At 37.1% G+C, this 16,858-nt stretch overlaps 2 protein-coding genes across 11 annotated transcripts in view; both read left to right on the top strand.

The window, feature by feature from the left end:
• The window catches only part of hps3 (HPS3 biogenesis of lysosomal organelles complex 2 subunit 1), a 60,521-nt gene extending 49,150 nt beyond the window's left edge, over positions 1-11,371 (top strand). For 6 of the 10 annotated variants that reach the window (XM_077535585.1, XM_077535583.1, XM_077535584.1 and 3 more), the window contains 13 exons: positions 1,517-1,598; positions 2,549-2,706; positions 2,910-3,011; positions 4,788-4,896; positions 4,967-5,157; positions 6,093-6,270; positions 6,387-6,620; positions 8,050-8,256; positions 8,407-8,604; positions 9,878-9,982; positions 10,073-10,279; positions 10,408-10,495; positions 10,968-11,371. In XM_077535585.1, coding sequence (XP_077391711.1) covers positions 1,517-1,598; positions 2,549-2,706; positions 2,910-3,011; positions 4,788-4,896; positions 4,967-5,157; positions 6,093-6,270; positions 6,387-6,620; positions 8,050-8,256; positions 8,407-8,604; positions 9,878-9,982; positions 10,073-10,279; positions 10,408-10,495; positions 10,968-11,095 — 1,987 coding nt within the window. In that variant the 3' untranslated portion in view covers positions 11,096-11,371. Of the gene's footprint in view, positions 1-1,516; positions 1,599-2,548; positions 2,707-2,909; positions 3,012-4,787; positions 4,897-4,966; positions 5,158-6,092; positions 6,271-6,386; positions 6,621-8,049; positions 8,257-8,406; positions 8,605-9,834; positions 9,983-10,072; positions 10,280-10,354; positions 10,496-10,967 lie in introns of those variants that run through there. The other 4 variants (XM_077535587.1, XM_077535588.1, XM_077535590.1 and 1 more) reach the window with 4 other exon arrangements.
• Positions 11,372-11,482: 111 nt separating this feature from the next.
• On the top strand, positions 11,483-15,235 carry LOC144027777 (uncharacterized). Its single transcript, XM_077535591.1, has 6 exons — positions 11,483-11,875; positions 12,774-12,965; positions 13,048-13,101; positions 13,718-13,833; positions 13,967-14,141; positions 14,960-15,235. Exons 1-6 carry the CDS (start codon positions 11,744-11,746, stop codon positions 15,104-15,106), a joined length of 816 nt encoding a protein of 271 aa, XP_077391717.1. The 5' UTR covers positions 11,483-11,743; the 3' UTR covers positions 15,107-15,235.
• Positions 15,236-16,858: the final 1,623 nt, after the last annotated feature.

Raw genomic sequence — 16,858 nt, 5'->3', positions numbered from 1 at the left:
TATATATATATATATTAGGGGTGTTAAAAAAATCGATTCGGCGATATATCGCGATACTACATCGCGCGATTCTCGAATCGATTCAATAAAAAAATCTATTTTTTTTATTTTTTTTTATTTTTATTTTTTTAAGAGCTCAGAATTGTTCATTCGGTAGTCTAACCGATTCAACGTCTTATCATCATTGCCTTTTTTTTTTTTTTTTTTTTTTCTTTTTTTTTGTGTGTGAATCGATTTTTAAACTTCCATTTTTAATGGAAAAATATTCAACAAAATGTCTGACTTCGGGTTAGGATTCACACCTTGAGCATGGAAGAATGTTATATGAACGGAACATTAAGCCTTAATATTTTATTTTAATGCTGTTCAAACATGAAACAGATTACAACCTCTATAAGACTGAAATTTCAGATCAATAAATAATACATTTTCATATAAATCTTACACTCTACAAGCTTACTGATTAGTATTTTCTAAATTTGAATGAAAAAAAATCTCAACAATCGACTGATAAATTCGTATCGGGATTAATCGGTATCGAATCGTGACCTGTGAATCGTATTATATATATATATATATATATATATATATATATAATATTATTATTATTTTTTTTTTTATTTAATTGAGAGTCCAATTCCTCAGTCACGTCCTCAGTTTTGCAGTGCAGTTCTGCTACATAACCCAAAGTTGCATGTGAGTCAGAATGCACCGTTGTCCATCATCATGATATGTAAACATAATAAGAAAAGCATTTATATGGAAAAATTAGGGATAGGCCGATTTATCGGTGCCGATATTTGGCGTTTTTTTTTTGGGCGAATATCGGCGAGTCAAAAGGTAGATAAAGCTGCTTTATCGCTGAGAGGCGAATACTTGCAAGCTTGGTGAATTTTGTGGTTTTCATCAGGATTCGTAAAAAGTTGAAAAAGATGATAACGGTTTTTACAAAACAGTTTTCTTTTTTGAACACGTTCAGACAATTTTTCACTGTCTCCGAACGTCTTTGGAAAATTTTACGAACCCTGACGACTGATGAAAACCCCAAATTTGCTAATTTTGCAAGCGTTTGTCGCTCAGTGATCTTCAGAGATCAATTTAAAACTGGGTTAACGTCAGGGAATATTTATTTCTGTATTTATTTAAATTTTCACTTTATTAGAGATTCTGCCGAACCTGTGAACTCCCTGTACTTTTTGTTTTTGTTCAAAATTTAAACTGAAAGTATCAGTTACGGTTTTGTTGTGAAAAACATAGCTGCCTATTCTCAATATGGTTAAATTAAAAGGGAAAAAAAATACAAATGCTGCAATTAAATATTGGTGCCAAATATCGGTTATCGGCCTCCTTGACTACTAATAATCGGTATCGCTATCTGCCATCCTGTTGATAACACTGCGTTCACGTTTGCATTTCTGTCTCGGGCATAATCATCATCACGTCCTGAGATTGAATGATGTCACTCTTATCAACTGTTCAATCACGCGAGCATGCGTGTCTGATTGTGTGTTTTTAGGAGTGCACTGCAGTGCTTCACAGTGCGCTGCGCAGCAGTCGTGGCGAGATTCGAGGACCCCTACATCGACACCACAATGAGGGTAGGAGTCCGGTGACAAGAAAACATCCACGGTGACATGAAAACTAAGAATGAATGAATGAATGAGCTGAGTTGGTTATTACACAAGATTAGATGTTGAAATAACCCAAAGGTTCCCAACTGGATGCAAATATATACCAGCCCTATAACTCATTCAATACCAAGAACGTGTAAAAACGTTTTTAAATACATCGTCCTTCCCTCCCAAAAACATGTTTACATGTTTAAAAATTTTTTTTTTTTTTTTTTTTTTTTTTTTTTATGCAGGAGCATAGAGAAGGCTTTGAGAAGGAAATATAAAATCAACATTTTTGAAAAGTATAGGCAAGAGGAAGTGCTTGTCAATGAAAAGTAATGATTTAGGAATTGGTTGTTATTATTATTGTATTATTAGTGTTGTTATTGACGAGGAAAAAATTTGTATGTAAAAGTATGAGAATACTTCAATGTAAAACTTTATTTTTGTTGCTTTATGTGTCTTGTATATTTTTTCTTCCCAATAGTACTTTTATAATCAGTTTTTTTAATATACATGTTTGAAAATAAATACATAAAAATAAATTGTAGTTATTTAAAAAAAATGGCCAGAAGGTGGCAGCAGAGTATAAGAGATAAGCCAGGGCCATTTTGCAACAAACTCTTTTTGCCATTGTTTTCACCAGGAATGGGAACATTGACAAAACTGAGCTATATTCTCATGCTAATTGCTGCAAAATGGAAACAGATACAAATGTATATATTTTTTTTTCTTGATCAAAGAAGAGACTCTAGTCTTTTTTTTTTTTTTTTTTTTTTTTTGCAATACAACACAATATCCTGTGGGCCTTATAAAATCAGTCAAAAAATCCAGTAAAACAGCTTGGCGCGAACGGGGTCGCTGGAGCGAAAATGGCCGCCGGCGGGCGAGTTCATCGCGCCAACTAAATGCGCGCGTGCGTTTTGTGTTTGCAGGCGTGTCCGCCCTGCAGCCTGGAGGTGTGCGCTCTCAGGATGCAGCTGTTTATTGGCCTTCGCTCGCTGTGCGCGTGCGGCCGTCACGTCGTCCTGTTCTCCACCGCTGACACCGAGACGCCAGAGGAGGCCGAACGCAACGTGCAACGCCGAAGCCTGTATGTCGCTTTACGGGGAAAAAAAACAAAAACACTACACACAAAGATCAATAGAGTCCGTCCAAATTGAATTCCAAATGCTGATGTATTTAGATGGTCATCGTCCCTTTGAGGTGCAGAAACGATGGACAAGATGAGCCCTAATGTGCGTGTTAGTGTAACCAACAATTCACTGTGTGTTATGCATTTATTTATTTATTTAGCATGTTGAAAGAGCACACCATGCTGACGGGTATTTTCCTGGCGGTGGGAATCGATCCCACCACCACGCCAGCTCTGGAGAGCCTTCTGTCACGCCCCTTCCTGTAAGAGTCCTCCACCCCCTAACAGCCGCTCGCTGTCACTTACAGGCTTGAGCTGCAAACGCCGAGAGCGTGAAAAAATGCTCGCGGGGATCATTTCTGATCCAGCAAATTGCAGTTCACAAAAAGTCACGATTTATTAATTCTGTACTGGAAGCATAGTGACAAATTAACACAACTCTCACTACGTAGCTGTCTTTGCAATGTCAATTTGTTTGCGTTACATCCACTTAGAAATGTAAACATCCATATTACTTCAGATAAATATGACTAGGGATGCACAATATATCGAAACTAGACTAAGTGCAATTTCTGGAGAAATTGCGTGGGAATGCTGAAAGCAAATTTGAGAGATAAATTATGAAATTATGACCTCCTGGTTACTGGACAATGCGCTTTACCAACTGTGCCAACGAGCAGTATCAGACACCTGGTAATGATGATAAGTTATATGAAGTGGGCGTAGAAAGTGATACTTAGAAAAAGTTCAACGACTGTCCCATTGAAAATGAATGGGGAAAAGTTGATATTAAACGTTAAATTGTGCAAATTCTGTAAGTAATGTGGAATCAGACGATATTTGCTGGGAGGAGGCGTCAATTTTTGAAGCCAGTTGAAATTTGAACAATGTAAATTTGAAGTATTATGTGGGAGGAGTTAGCCGGCAAAAAAGTGTGGAGAATAAAAATCACAATAACATGGGAAGCATTCCCACAAAAATATTGATATCACCATATTGGCTCATGCAATATGCGTATCGCAAAGACGTGAAACAAGTTTCATATGGCATTTTATGCTTTTATCTGAATTTGACCGGTCTGACGGCAACTTAAATGTGCACCGCCATCCAATAGTTGAAGATTATCGAGAGGTATTTACAATTAATTAACGAAGAATACATTGAGTTTGCTTATTTTACCGCATGAAAAAATATAATTCTTTCATTACGTAATAAAAATGTCATTTCTTCATGTACTGGTCCACGTTGAATATTGCAATAATTTCGATGTGGCTATATTTGGCAACTATAATCGCATGTTTTTTCCAATATTGTGCAGCCCTAGATGTGACCAATGTCGTTTTGATCATAGTTTTTGATAATTGGTTCTTTGGAATGTGTCCTAGTGCACAAGTACAATATTTGAAGTTTGAATTTGCAGCTTAGTCTTAAAGTGACAGCAGTTTTGACGCCGTTCCGAAACCAATTCACCTTTAACCTACCTAACTGCCCTGAGAGTGTGTGCCTCTGCTCATAGACTAATAGCTTCAACTCAAATTTATTTTACCCTGTGTGGATAGACATTAACCTACCCCCTAATTTCTCACATAGTAAATAAACTGAGAGTGCCCAACATTTTTTTTTATTTGACCAAAATCTACTTTCCGAGTAGCCAAACTCCCGAGATCGACCAGTTCAAGGCAGTTACTAACCATACAGATTATTATTATTATTATTTTTTTTCCCCCTGTGAGAACATTTTGACATATGCCCCACCCCTGTGGCGCATAGATTGTCTCGGCAAAGGAGAAGTGCTCACTCACAGATTAAGATAATCGTTGAGAGAAATGGGCCTTCTGTGTGCATCGAGAAAGACTTCAGCTCATGAAAATTGGGAGTAAAAGCTGAAGTTTTGGTGTTTGGATTTTTTTTTTTTTAACATCTTGACATCCGCATCGGAGCCTTTCAAAGCTTTTTTGATACTTCCACCACACACCCGGGTCGGCATATCCAATTTGAGCACACTTCCAATATCCTATCTGTGTGACCTTTGACCTCAGGAGCAGGAAGTGGGCGACGTCTCCTCGCAAGGAGACCAGCGCCGCCGGACATGGATGGAACCTCTACGTGGTCGACACGGTGCCTCCGCTCACCCTTTACCGAGAGATGGTAACCATGACGACGCAAGTCCACATCCGGAATTTCAATCATTTCAACCGTCACTGTGTTTGCGCGTCAGGTCGAATACAGTCAGCATTACGCGCAGCACAACCAGCAGGCGCAGAGTCTCGGGCACCTGCTCAGTGAAGCCCACCTCGTCCTGCGCGCCGCCTCGCAAGTGCGTGACAACGCAGACGGACGTCCGGACGCCGCGGAGGTGGAGGAGGCCTTCAGGGAGAACTGCGCTCAGCTGGGAGACTGTTTCAGCAGGTGACCCGCTTCTCGGGTCGGGTCAGCTCAGCTATTACAATGAAGAATCAGCTCGACTTGGTTTGACACTTGCAGGAAATAAAATGACTCCGTCGAGCTATATAATAATGCACCTGTGGCGGACATGCTAACCAGTCAGCCGCCCTTGTACAGAAGTTGTTATAGTTAATGAAAAGTAGCCCAAAAATGAAAAATGAAAAATTTCTGAACAAAAAAAAATAAAATAAAATAAAATGGAAAGTAACTGATGCTGCATCTGATGTCGACAAAACTAACAAAAATGAACTATAATTATAGCGAAAATGCCGTTTGATTTCATTTGTCTCTTTAAGCATCATACAGAGGTGTTTGGGGTTGTTTTTAAATATTGTAAAAAAACTTATTTTGGTATTATGGCACATCCGGAGCTACAGAAGTCACGATAATTGTTTTGTTTTTTTTGTCTTGCACCCGACTTGACAAAGACTTCATATATTAAAAAAATAAATAAATACTAAAACTCATAAAAAGTAAACCAAAATGAAACATTTTCACGAAATAAAAGCTCACAATAAGTGACAAACTTGCTCTTTAGGCTAATTAAAACAAACTGAATTAAAAAAACAAAAACAAAGTCAAAACATAAACAAACTAACTATAATGCAAAATTCCAAACTATTGCTAGCATTAGCCTGCTATATGCTGACTTTACATATCGGCGCATTCTTAAAAAAAAAAAAACAATTGCCAAAGTCATTTTTTCAGATTTTTCAGATAACACAAAAATGTAACTATTTGCATCACGAGGAGATGATTTTGACATAATAAATATATATATATATATATATATATGAAAAATCTTGACAAATTATATGATTCTAAACTGTTCTTAATCCTACAGGAAAATAAATAAATAAAATCATTTCATTGGTCTCCCTGTTTTCTTCTTGTGAAAGGGGGAGCCCGAGACACTGTCACCAGGCTTTGCCTTACTACAGGATGTCGGGCCTGTCAGTCAATGATGTCATGGCCAGGAACCGCCCCCTTCCCGACAGCCCACACGCCTACGGTCCCGGCTTTCTGTTTTACCTGAAGCATTTTCTTTTAGAAGAGACCGAGCAACATCTCAGTCGGGTAACGTCGCGTCGACACTTTTATCAAACCAGACTTAAACCGCAGTTCCACACAAAACAAAAAAACCACAAAAAAAAACAGCTGACCCAGGAAATTTTTTTATATTTCTTGCGTAGGAAGCGGCGGACGAGGTCATCGACATTTTCAGCCAATCGGAGCCCTGCCAGCTGATCGGCGCGTGCGCCAGCCCGACCATGAGCAACGTGGACCCGAGCCGCACGCTCCAAATCTTGCGACGTCTGGAGGACAGCACGGGCGTGTCTGTGGCGCTGACCATCACCATGGCGACCATGATGCTGCGCTTGGATGACCTGACGCAGTACGCGCAGCTGATGGAGAGACATGCTGAGGTTGGAAGGCGGGCGAGTGTTCATAACGTTTGAGAAAATTTTTATTTTTTTATTTATTTATTTTTCCTTTAGCCATTTGCAGACGTAAGAAGTTCATGTTTTGTCTGTCATTAATTTGATATCTTCATTATTTTTCACGTACAATTAATACCTTTAAAAACACATTTTGCTCCCTGCTGTCGACTGAAAATGACATCACGCGTGCTCAGGGCCAGGGATAGCATAGTTTTGGAATTTTTCATTTTAGATTTAGTTTTTATTTCATTTTGAGTTTTGTTTTTGAAATTTTGTTAGTTTCAATTTGTTTTCATGGTGGTTCTATTAGTTTTTTTTTTTAATTAGTTTTAGTTATTTAATAAATGTTTAGTTTTAGTTTGTTTCATTATTAGTTTTAGTTTTTTTTTGTTTTTTTTAAGTGTTACTTGCGCGCAATATAAAAAAAAAAACATCATGGGACTGACATCATCTGAAGGTGCTTTTCTATTGGCCGCTGCCAGATGACGTCGCTTCTCAACTCAACTTTATTTATAAAGCATTTGTGTGACACATTTTCAAATGTCCTTATTCTGGTTAATATCAAAATAAATCTATTTAAAATCATCACCAAAGGCTCACGCATTAAAACGAAGGACATTTTTTGCTATAATTATATTTTTGTAAACATAAAATATAGTTTCAGTTTTTGTTTTTTTATAACCATTTTTGTTTTTGTTCTATTTGGTTAACAAAATTGTTTGTTTTTTAATTTTAGTTTAAATTTTTTCATCTTGCTCAGGGTGAGGTAGCAACCAATCATGATTCACTTTGTGATCGTCACATGGCCAAACCCACAAGACAGGTGAGCCGTGATTGGTCGTTACCCGAGCACCTGTGATGTCATTTGTAGTCGACAGCAAGTGGCAAAATGTGTTTTTAAATGTGTTACTTGTACATGGAAGCTATCAAATTAATTAATTACAGACAAAATATTCACTTTTTATTGCTGAATATGGCTAAATTAGTTCTTTTAAAAGGAAAAGTCACCGGCAGCTCAAGATTTAGCTACTGTAAGTAAATAAATGATTACTTCCTGGTTTAATACAATTGATTAATAGATACTCTTGTGTCTGTGCACATATCTGTTTTAGTTTCTATTATATATTATTTTTCTGAGCTACTTGTATTTTATTTTCATTCATGCATTTCCATATTTGATGTCATGAAAAGTTTCTTATTTCAGATGTTGAGTTCACAAAGTGAAGCACGTTTTCGATAGGAGACGTTTCAGAAAAGTTTCACGGATGCGTTCGTGCAAAAAGAGCCTGATTGCAATCTGATCTAACATCATTTTGACATCAGACATTATGAATGCACCTGTATGTATATAGCCATCCCTGTCATTCCAACCGCAGTCCTGCTTTCTCATCGCCGGATCAATTTTGTTGGTCAGATGGTGTTGGTGTACGGCTTCATCGAGGAGCCGAGGCTGTTGCTGCTGCACGGCGGCGGCGGAGGAGGAGGCCAGCACGCCAACATCTGCCCCACGGCGTTGAGCCAGCAGATGGCCAAGTCCCAGCCCGGCCTGCTGGTGGCCTCCATGGTCGCTCTGCATGAGAACAACAAAGTTCAGCTCGAACAGGTGGACCACGTCTTTCAGGTGTGGCCCTTCGGCGAGTCATTGTCACCTCGATGATTATGTGGCAGAGTGGTCGCTTGGCTGAAAAGAATCCAAGTCGATCGAGTGCATTTGTATGTTTGTTAAACGTTGAACAAACGCTGCCATCGTGACGCGCACGTGTCTGTAAAGGTGCTGGGCTGCGGGAACAGCTTGCAGGTGGATTTCTGGGAGGCGATGCTGATGGCCTCATCGCAAGAAGTTGTCATTCAAGAGCTTCTCTTCCGATTGTCTTCTGTCTACATCGACCGGCTGATACACACGAGCGCAGACAAACGTCAAAAGCGCGAACCTCCAGCTTGCAGGTCACTGAAGAGCGCCGACGATTTGGTAAAGTTTGCTCAATTTGTTGTTGTTTGTATTTTTTTTCTCCTAAAAATGCATTTATATATTTATTTATGTATTTGATTCGACATTTATTTTTATTTTTTTTAAATCTTGTTTTTTATTCTGTATTTATTTTTACTTTTATTTATTCTTTTATTTATTGTGGTAGTTTTTATTTCTATTTTTTTTGTCTTGCATTTTTGAATGATATTTGTTATATTCATTTTTATTTTCACTTTTATTCATTTATTTTGTCTTTTTAGTTATTTATAATTTTGTCAGTTTTATTTCTATTTTTTTGTATTTAATCTTTTGAATTATACTTTTTCTATTCATTTTTATTTTCACTTTTAGTAATTTATTAATTTATTTAGTCATTTTATTTATTCATAATTTTATCAGTTTTATTTCTATATTGTTTTTATTTAATCTTTAAATGATATTTTTTCTATTCATTTTATTTTCACTTTTATTCATTCATTAATTTATTTAGTCATTCATTTATTTTTAATTTTGGCAGTTTTATTTCTATTTATTTTTTGTATTTAATCTTTGAATGATATTTTTTATATTCATTTTTATTTTCACTTTTATTAATTTATTTTGTCATTTTAGTTATTTATAATTTTGTCAGTTTTATTTCTATTTATTTTTTTGTATTTAATCTTTTGAATTATATTTTTTATATTCAATTTTATTTTCACTTTTATTAATTTATTAATTTATTTAGTCATTTTATTTATTCATAATTTTATCAGTTTTATTTCTATATTGTTTTTATTTAATCTTTAAATGATATTTTTTCTATTCATTTTATTTTCACTTTTATTCATTCATTAATTTATTTAGTCATTCATTTATTTTTAATTTTGGCAGTTTTATTTCTATTTATTTTTTGTATTTAATCTTTGAATCATATTTTTTATTCATTTTTATTTTCACTTTTATTCATTTATTAATTTATTTACTCATTTATTTTTAATTTTGGCAGGTTTTTTTCAATTTTTTGTATTTAATCTTTTGAATGATATTTTTTATATTCATTTTTATTTTCACTTTTATTCATTTATTTTGTCATTTTAGTTATTTCTAATTTTGTCAGTTTTATTTCTATTTATTTTTTTGTATTTAATCTTTTGAATTATATTTTTTATATTCAATTTTATTTTCACTTTTAGTAATTTATTAATTTATTTAGTAATTTTTAATGTTGGCAGTTTTGCTCCCCCATAGCTCGAGCTGCTAAAGTCTCGTCTGCACGGTGGGTGCGTTTCAGATCAATTCCTGCTCCCATTACGGCGCGTTGTATCCGTGGCTTGTTGTCCTCAGTCCACCTCACAGTACCAGCTTTCACCACCAGGAGGCCTTGCACAAAATGCAAGTAAGAATTTGGCCCACGTACAGTATTACAACAAGCTGTAACTGCATTTACAGGTACTGCACACTCGCCCCGTTTTTGTATTTTCCGCAGTCGCTCCTATGCGGGCCGTCGCTGTCTGTGGGCTCAGTCAGCCCCTTGTTGGAAAGTCTGTCGGACAAAACGTTGTGGGGCTTCAGCCTGCACCTCCTGTGCGCCACCAGAAGGGGGCAGTACGATCGCAGCATCGAAGAGCTCCTGGACCGATGCCCCCAGGCTATTATAGCCTACGCCAATCACCACTTGCAAGATCAATACATGGTCGGTACTCGTGTGAAAATGATTCCCAGCACTGGATGCAGCGGTTTTATTTATTTATGTATTTATTTTTACCAGTTGTGAAAGTTTGTGGGCGGTCATGTCAATTTCCCTCTCGGTCCAAACGTTAGGATTTGTGGTGGAAGAAGCTGCTCCCAGAACTCTGCAATCGGACGCGAACGGCATCGGGCAACAACATCCTGTTGGCTGCTCTCAAAGGTAGAAGATGACCCGCCAAATTCAGTCGGCACTCCCCGGGTCTTTTACTGGATTTTGAGTGATTTTGCAAGGACCACAGAATATTGTGTTCTATTCCTATAAAAAAACATGGAACCTACCAAAAGAAAGATTCAAATTTCTACTTTCGTCAGGAAAAAAAAGAACATTTCTATCTGTTTACCTTTTGCAGCAATTAGCATCATTATTCAGAAATCTATTTAGAATTCTGAACAATTAAACTTTTTTTTTTCCACCATGGCCCTGGTTGATCTCTTATACTCTGCTGCCACCTGCTGGCCGTTTATGTAATAACTACAATTTCTCCAACTGTTCTTTGCAGTTGAGAAGCTTCATCAAAGACTATTAAAAATAAATACATAAAAAACGTAAAACATTTGAAATAGAACGTAATTTTACGTTTTTGGGAGCAAATGAGTTAAGATCGTCTTTGTGCTCTGTGCCGCACCGACAGAGACGCTGGTGGTGGTTGCCATGGAGACAAGTCCCACACAGTTCCTGGAGCTGATGCCTGATGACGGAACGGCGTCGTACTTCTTACCTCACTTGTTGACCTGCAGCCAGAGACACTTGTTGGCCTAACACGCACGACACATGAACATTTACTTTGTTATAGCTGATACCAAGAGGTGAAAATAGTAACTTGGAAATAAGGTTTGAACTGGATTGTTTTTTTATTTTTATTTTTTTTGTAGTTAACCTATGATGTGATAAAAGTCAAGTCTCATCCACAACCAGCACAGATGCATGAAGACATTTTATTAGTGTGCATCAGCACAAGACTAACAAAAAACGACCAACCAACCATTTACTGTATTAAATTGTGCAAATACGAGATAGGATTGCTCAGCAACCATTGACGAGTTTGTTGATTGATTTTGTTGTCCGGTCAGAGATTAACCAATGATCCTCCCCGTCTAGTTCTCTCGGCCAATCAAGTTGCAGTCCAACGGGTACAAATTGTCAACCAATCGGAGCTGCCGGGCCGATCGTAGATCTCAGCTGGGGCTAATGAGCTGCGGCTTGTTTTCAAACGGAAAAGGCGACGAGCACTGAATTGGAGTCGAAATCTTAAGGGAAAAGTAAACGAAAACTACCGACTGAAGAGCAAAAAGGAAGCGTCGACTGCAAAAGGGAAAAAGATTTGAAAGCAAATCGGCAAATTTTCCTGACGAGAGAGAGCAGCTCTTATAAATCGCTTCTCAGGCTAATCAGTTGCTGCAAGTCGGAATGAAACCAAACGAAAGGAAGGAAACTCTGTTGGCCGTCAAGGAAAACATTGAGATGGAATCGTTGTTTTCGGGCGAATCCTGCGAGGTTCTCTCCACGCAAGAGCAGGAGGAAGACGATTGCTTTCATCAGGTATCAGCGTCACTTTTCACACCTTCAGCAAGAAAATACACTCATGTGGGAATACTCACGAATTGTCAATAGTCTAGGTTAGGGGCCACAAAATGGAGGTGCCAGGTCATTTCAAAATAAATGTCTTTGTCATAATACGCAGTACAATTAAATGGATGGGTTAAGTACGCTCTAAAAAGAGAATTGTTTGACCAAAAAGATAAAACATTGACTTGTTAACTTTCCTCACAGGGTTCTTCTGTGCCCCGCCATTTTTAATTTTTTTTTAATTATTGTATTATGGATGTTTTAAATTGTTCAGCACTTTTGAGTTGCATTTGAGTGTATGAAAGGTGCAAAATAATGATTGATTGAAGTTAATGAATTGCTTCAAAGTAGTAACACGCTGTTGACTTAAGTTCATCCAGAGTGAATACATGAATTTTAATTAATTGTGAGTTCATTAAACTCAACTGAATTCATGAATACGTTGGATTAACTGAACTCAAGCGTGTGTTACCGCTTGAAGCAACTTTTATGAAATTGGTGAAAAATTCTCGGTTTAATCTTAAATTGGTTAAAAAAAATTCTTTTTTAAAATTTATTTATTTATTTATTTATTTATTTTTTTAAGAGCCGATTTTAGGGGAAATCCAACATGGCAGCATTCTGGTAAATAGTCTAAAACACAATAGGTTGTACTTTGACCACCCCTTATTTATTTTTATGAAATGGCATCAAATTGGCAAATTAGAAATGGAGCACCCACTTTTATTTGTGGTGACATCTGTACAGAGAGAGTGAAAAATATAATGGATGGGTGAAGAAAATTGTGTTCTATGAAATAACTGTGCTGAAATAGCGACTGATAAACCTAATATTGACATTTGTTTTTATTTATTTGTTTTTGCTACTTAAGAACTTGGCGCATCCTCTGGCGTGCGTTTGTGACGAAGAGCCGACGTCGGATGTCCGAGCCCCGCAAGACGGACTGCAGAAGGCCAATCCTGAAGCCAACACGGTGACGCCCGCCAGTGAAAATAAAAGCGGCGAAAGGCGAGCCCCTCCCCCTCCCCCCGTCGTCATGGAGGACATCCAGATAGAAATGGAGGTACGTTAAAATATGATCGTATTGTTGTCAGCCATCCCCCATGTTGACTTGCTTTCTTTTTTTTTCCCCGTTCCTGTCTCAGGTGTTACCTCAAGCCACAAAGTCTCAGGCTCAGCTGGTGGGGGTCGTGACCCCGGTAACAACTATCCTTCCTTTTTTAAACACTTCCACAATCTTAACGAACTGCACGTGCTGGTTGCTGCTAATCTAATCTAAACCCAAAGGAGCACATGTGATGTAATCAATTATTTTTTTTTCTTTCCACTGCTTTCTGTTTCACAACACGTTTTAGCTCAGAAGTGACCTGATTATATAAGGAAAAAAAAAAACATCTTTAAGTGTGCAATTACATTTTTGAAACCAAAATGAGTGATGATCACTTTATCAGCAGATTGTTTTCTTTACTTCGATACTCCAAAGTGGAATTTAATTAGTGTAGATTTTAAACGTAGAAGGGCCAAAACATCCCTAATGAAAATTAAATTTCACTTAAAAAAAAAAAAAAAAACTAGCCACCAGAGGGTGCTAGAACTGCACAAATGGAAATTGACCTGACTCTTTTTTTTTTTTTTTTTTTTTTTTTTTTTTTTTTTTTTAATAATGTGTTACTTTTAAATAGTATTGTGAACATGACGACGACGATATTGTGGCCATTTTGATATCACGATATTGCCCTTATCGTTACATCCCTATTGCGTACATGAGAAATGATCAATTCTGTCCCCCTTTTTTTTTTTTTTTTTTTTTTTCAGACGTTTCACAAAGCAAGCCGAATGAAATGGAAGCGAGCGCCCCCGCAGCAGACCGGGCTGGTGGTCAAAGATGTGCTCTGCTTGCCGAGAGGACGCTACGACGAAGAAATCCCCGGGTGAGACCATGAAATCCATCAAATGTCGAAAAATGATCCTCATGCGATGTACTTGATGTGCAAATGCGAGTCCATTTTGTGTACTCGTATGTATAAGGCAGTGTGATTTTTTTTTTGTGTCTGTCTGGCGCAGAAAGACGGCACCACAAGGCCCAGAGCAGGCGGCTCTCTCGGCCTTGGGACTGACGGCCAGGATCACCATCGATCGGCAGTGGTCCGCCAGACAGGTGGAGAGTCGCCTGGCGGCGCTTTTCCAAGGCCGAGTTGCGAAACGGGCCGGACAGAGATTTGCCTTTACATATTTGCAGGTGGGTGATGTATCTATTTTTTTTTTTAGAGGGCGGCGGCAATATGACTAGAAAAAAAAAAGTGGCAAATTTGCCACTTTTTTAATATGACGAGAAAAAAAAAGTGGCAAATTTGACACTTTTTTAATATGAGAAAAAAGTGGCAAATTTGACACTTTTTTTAATATGAGAAAAAAGTGGCAAATTTGACACTTTTTTTAATATGAGAAAAAAGTGGCAAATTTGACACTTTTTTTTTAATATGAGAAAAAAGTGGCAAATTTGACACTTTTTTTAATATGAGAAAAAAGTGGCAAATTTGACACTTTTTTTAATATGAGAAAAAAGTGGCAAATTTGCCACTTTTTTAATATGAGAGAAAAAAAATGGCAAATTTGCCACTTTTTTAATATGACGAGAAAAAAAGTGGCAAATTTGCCACTTTTTAATATGATGAAATTTGCCACTTTTTTTCTCGTCATATTAAAAAATGGCAAAATTGCCACTTTTTTGACATAAAAAAAAAAAAAAGTTGCAAATTTGCCATATTTTAATATGATGAGAAAAAAGTGACAAATTTCATCATATTAGAAAGTGGCAAATTTGCCACTTTTTTCTCGTCATATTGCCCCGTCCTCTTAAAAAAAAAAAAAAAAAAAAAAAAAAAAAAAAAAATCTATATATATATTTCTACATGGCCCTAATACACCGTCAAATCAGTAACGTACTGTAGTTTGTATGTGAAATGTTCTCATCAGGTGTTATATTTTACAACTGTCTGCTTTTAGCGGTTAGAGGGAAAAAAAAACTGGATTAGTGTGGCGAAATCTGTTTTGCAGTGCATCCAGCGGGTTCTGTTTGTCCCGGTGACCCCGGCGGAAGGTTGGACCGGAGCTCAAATCCTCAGACTCTCAGGACCGGGTGCTCTGTATATCCTCAGCCACCATGACCACGTAGGATCACGTACTTGCTTATCATATGGGTGACAAAATTGTCATTTCAAATCTGGACAAAATATTGTCCGGCCCACAAATAGCTGTTTTGAAATCGCCTTCATATGGACGGATGTTGTTGACGCAACTGCTCTTTCTGGGTTTTTTTTTTTTTTTTTTTTTTTTTGCATCAAATTTCCATGTCATGACCCTCAAAGAGGCACCTGAAAGATGATTTATGTATCAGGATGATTGATTACAATCACACAAAAAAGGAATTTACTGCAATTTTAAGTTAAACGACTGCGGCTAACCAAAGTTTTGGCTTTTAAATGGTTTCGGTTGTTCTTAATCGTGTTATAAATGAAACTTAACCAATAAAGTCTGTTTTGCTAATTGATACAACAATTTCATTTGTAGCTTTTATTCAATAATATGGGCCATAACTACAAAGTGTTTGTAGATCTTCAACAGTGATGTCACAGTGGAATTGGAGCCGTCGTCTCCACACATGAAGGTTGCGGGTTGGGTTCCATCCTCAGCCCTTGTGACCGTGTCCAAGTGTCCTTGAGCAAGATGCTGAACTATACGCCCCCAGTTGGGTCCTGGTGCTGCGTTTGACGCGGTAAAGCGCTGTGAGTACCTTCTTTCCCAATAAACTATCATGACTATTAACTCATTTGAACCCAAAAAAGCGTTTAAAACATTTTTTAATACTTTGTCTTTTACTCCCAAAATATGTGTTTACAGTTTGTTTGTTTTTTTATGTTTTTTATGCAAGAACATACAGAAGGCGATGCAGCTTTTGACATGAAGTGGTGGCTTAAAGCAATGGTAGTTATTTAATGAAACGACCAGCAGGTGGCAGTAGAGTATAAGAGATCAGGCCTGGGCCATGTTGCAGCAAGCTTTTTTTTTTTTCCCCTCAATGTTTTCACCAGGAATGAGTAGGGATGTAACAATAAGCGCGATATCGTGATATTAAAACCGCCACAATATTGTCGTTATGTTCACGATATTTAAATGCAACACATCTGTTGCAAAAAAAAAAAGTTAGGTTGATTTCCATTTGTGCAGTTCTAGCACCAGTGCAATTTAATTTTCATGAGGGATGTTTTGGCCCTTCTATGTTTAAAATCTACATTTGTCAGATGAAGGGGAACAATATGCCTGTGAAGCAAGTCAATATGTGGAGGGACGCAATATGTGCAGCGTAATAATAATAATAATGATGATAATATAACTAACAAAAACACAATGTTGTGCTTTTTTTAGTATGAGCTAAATTTTTATTTTTATTTATTTATTTTTTACAATATTGTGACCTTTTCTGAATATCAATTTCCTAGTCAGTGTCTGCTGTGTCCACGAAAAAAAAAACTCCATCCGCTCGTCTGGGTTTTTGTTCACTTTAGTCCAACATTACATCAACACTACAAAAAATGACATACAAAAATGAAATGGCAAAAAAGGAGTCGTTTAAAGAGTCTGAGTCGGAGATCAGGAGGTGGCTCTGCTCCATGTTGCCTGACCGCATTACTGCTGAGCAGCGCACAGATCCCTCCGCCTAAAGACAGTCAAATAGGTCCGACATAAACGTAGCTGTGATGCTGTAATAAAAGCACGTTACATCATATATTCACACATTTGGAATGCAAAACAAAACTGTTGACTTATACTAATTCACTACACACGTGAACAATAAACCTTTCAACTAAGTAATGTAAATATCCTTTTATCAGAATGAACTTAAATCACTTTTTTTATACAAATGTTACTGAACTTAAAATTAGAATTTAGGCTCCT

Source organism: Festucalex cinctus, chromosome 10, assembly GCF_051991245.1.
Source record: "Festucalex cinctus isolate MCC-2025b chromosome 10, RoL_Fcin_1.0, whole genome shotgun sequence".
Taxonomy (NCBI): Eukaryota; Metazoa; Chordata; class Actinopteri; order Syngnathiformes; family Syngnathidae; genus Festucalex; species Festucalex cinctus.
This window is presented reverse-complemented; position numbering and strand designations above follow the sequence as displayed.

What these genes read in the sequence shown, in the direction of transcription:
- LOC144027777 (XM_077535591.1), top strand. Translation starts at nt 11,744, where the DNA reads ATGAAACCAAACGAAAGGAAGGAAACTCTGTTGGCCGTCAAGGAAAAC. An exon ending in ACATCCAGATAGAAATGGAG is followed by an intron (nt 12,966 to 13,047) that starts GTACGTTAAAAT and finishes TTCCTGTCTCAG; the next exon opens with GTGTTACCTCAAGCCACAAA. An exon ending in TTGCCTTTACATATTTGCAG is followed by an intron (nt 14,142 to 14,959) that starts GTGGGTGATGTA and finishes TCTGTTTTGCAG; the next exon opens with TGCATCCAGCGGGTTCTGTT.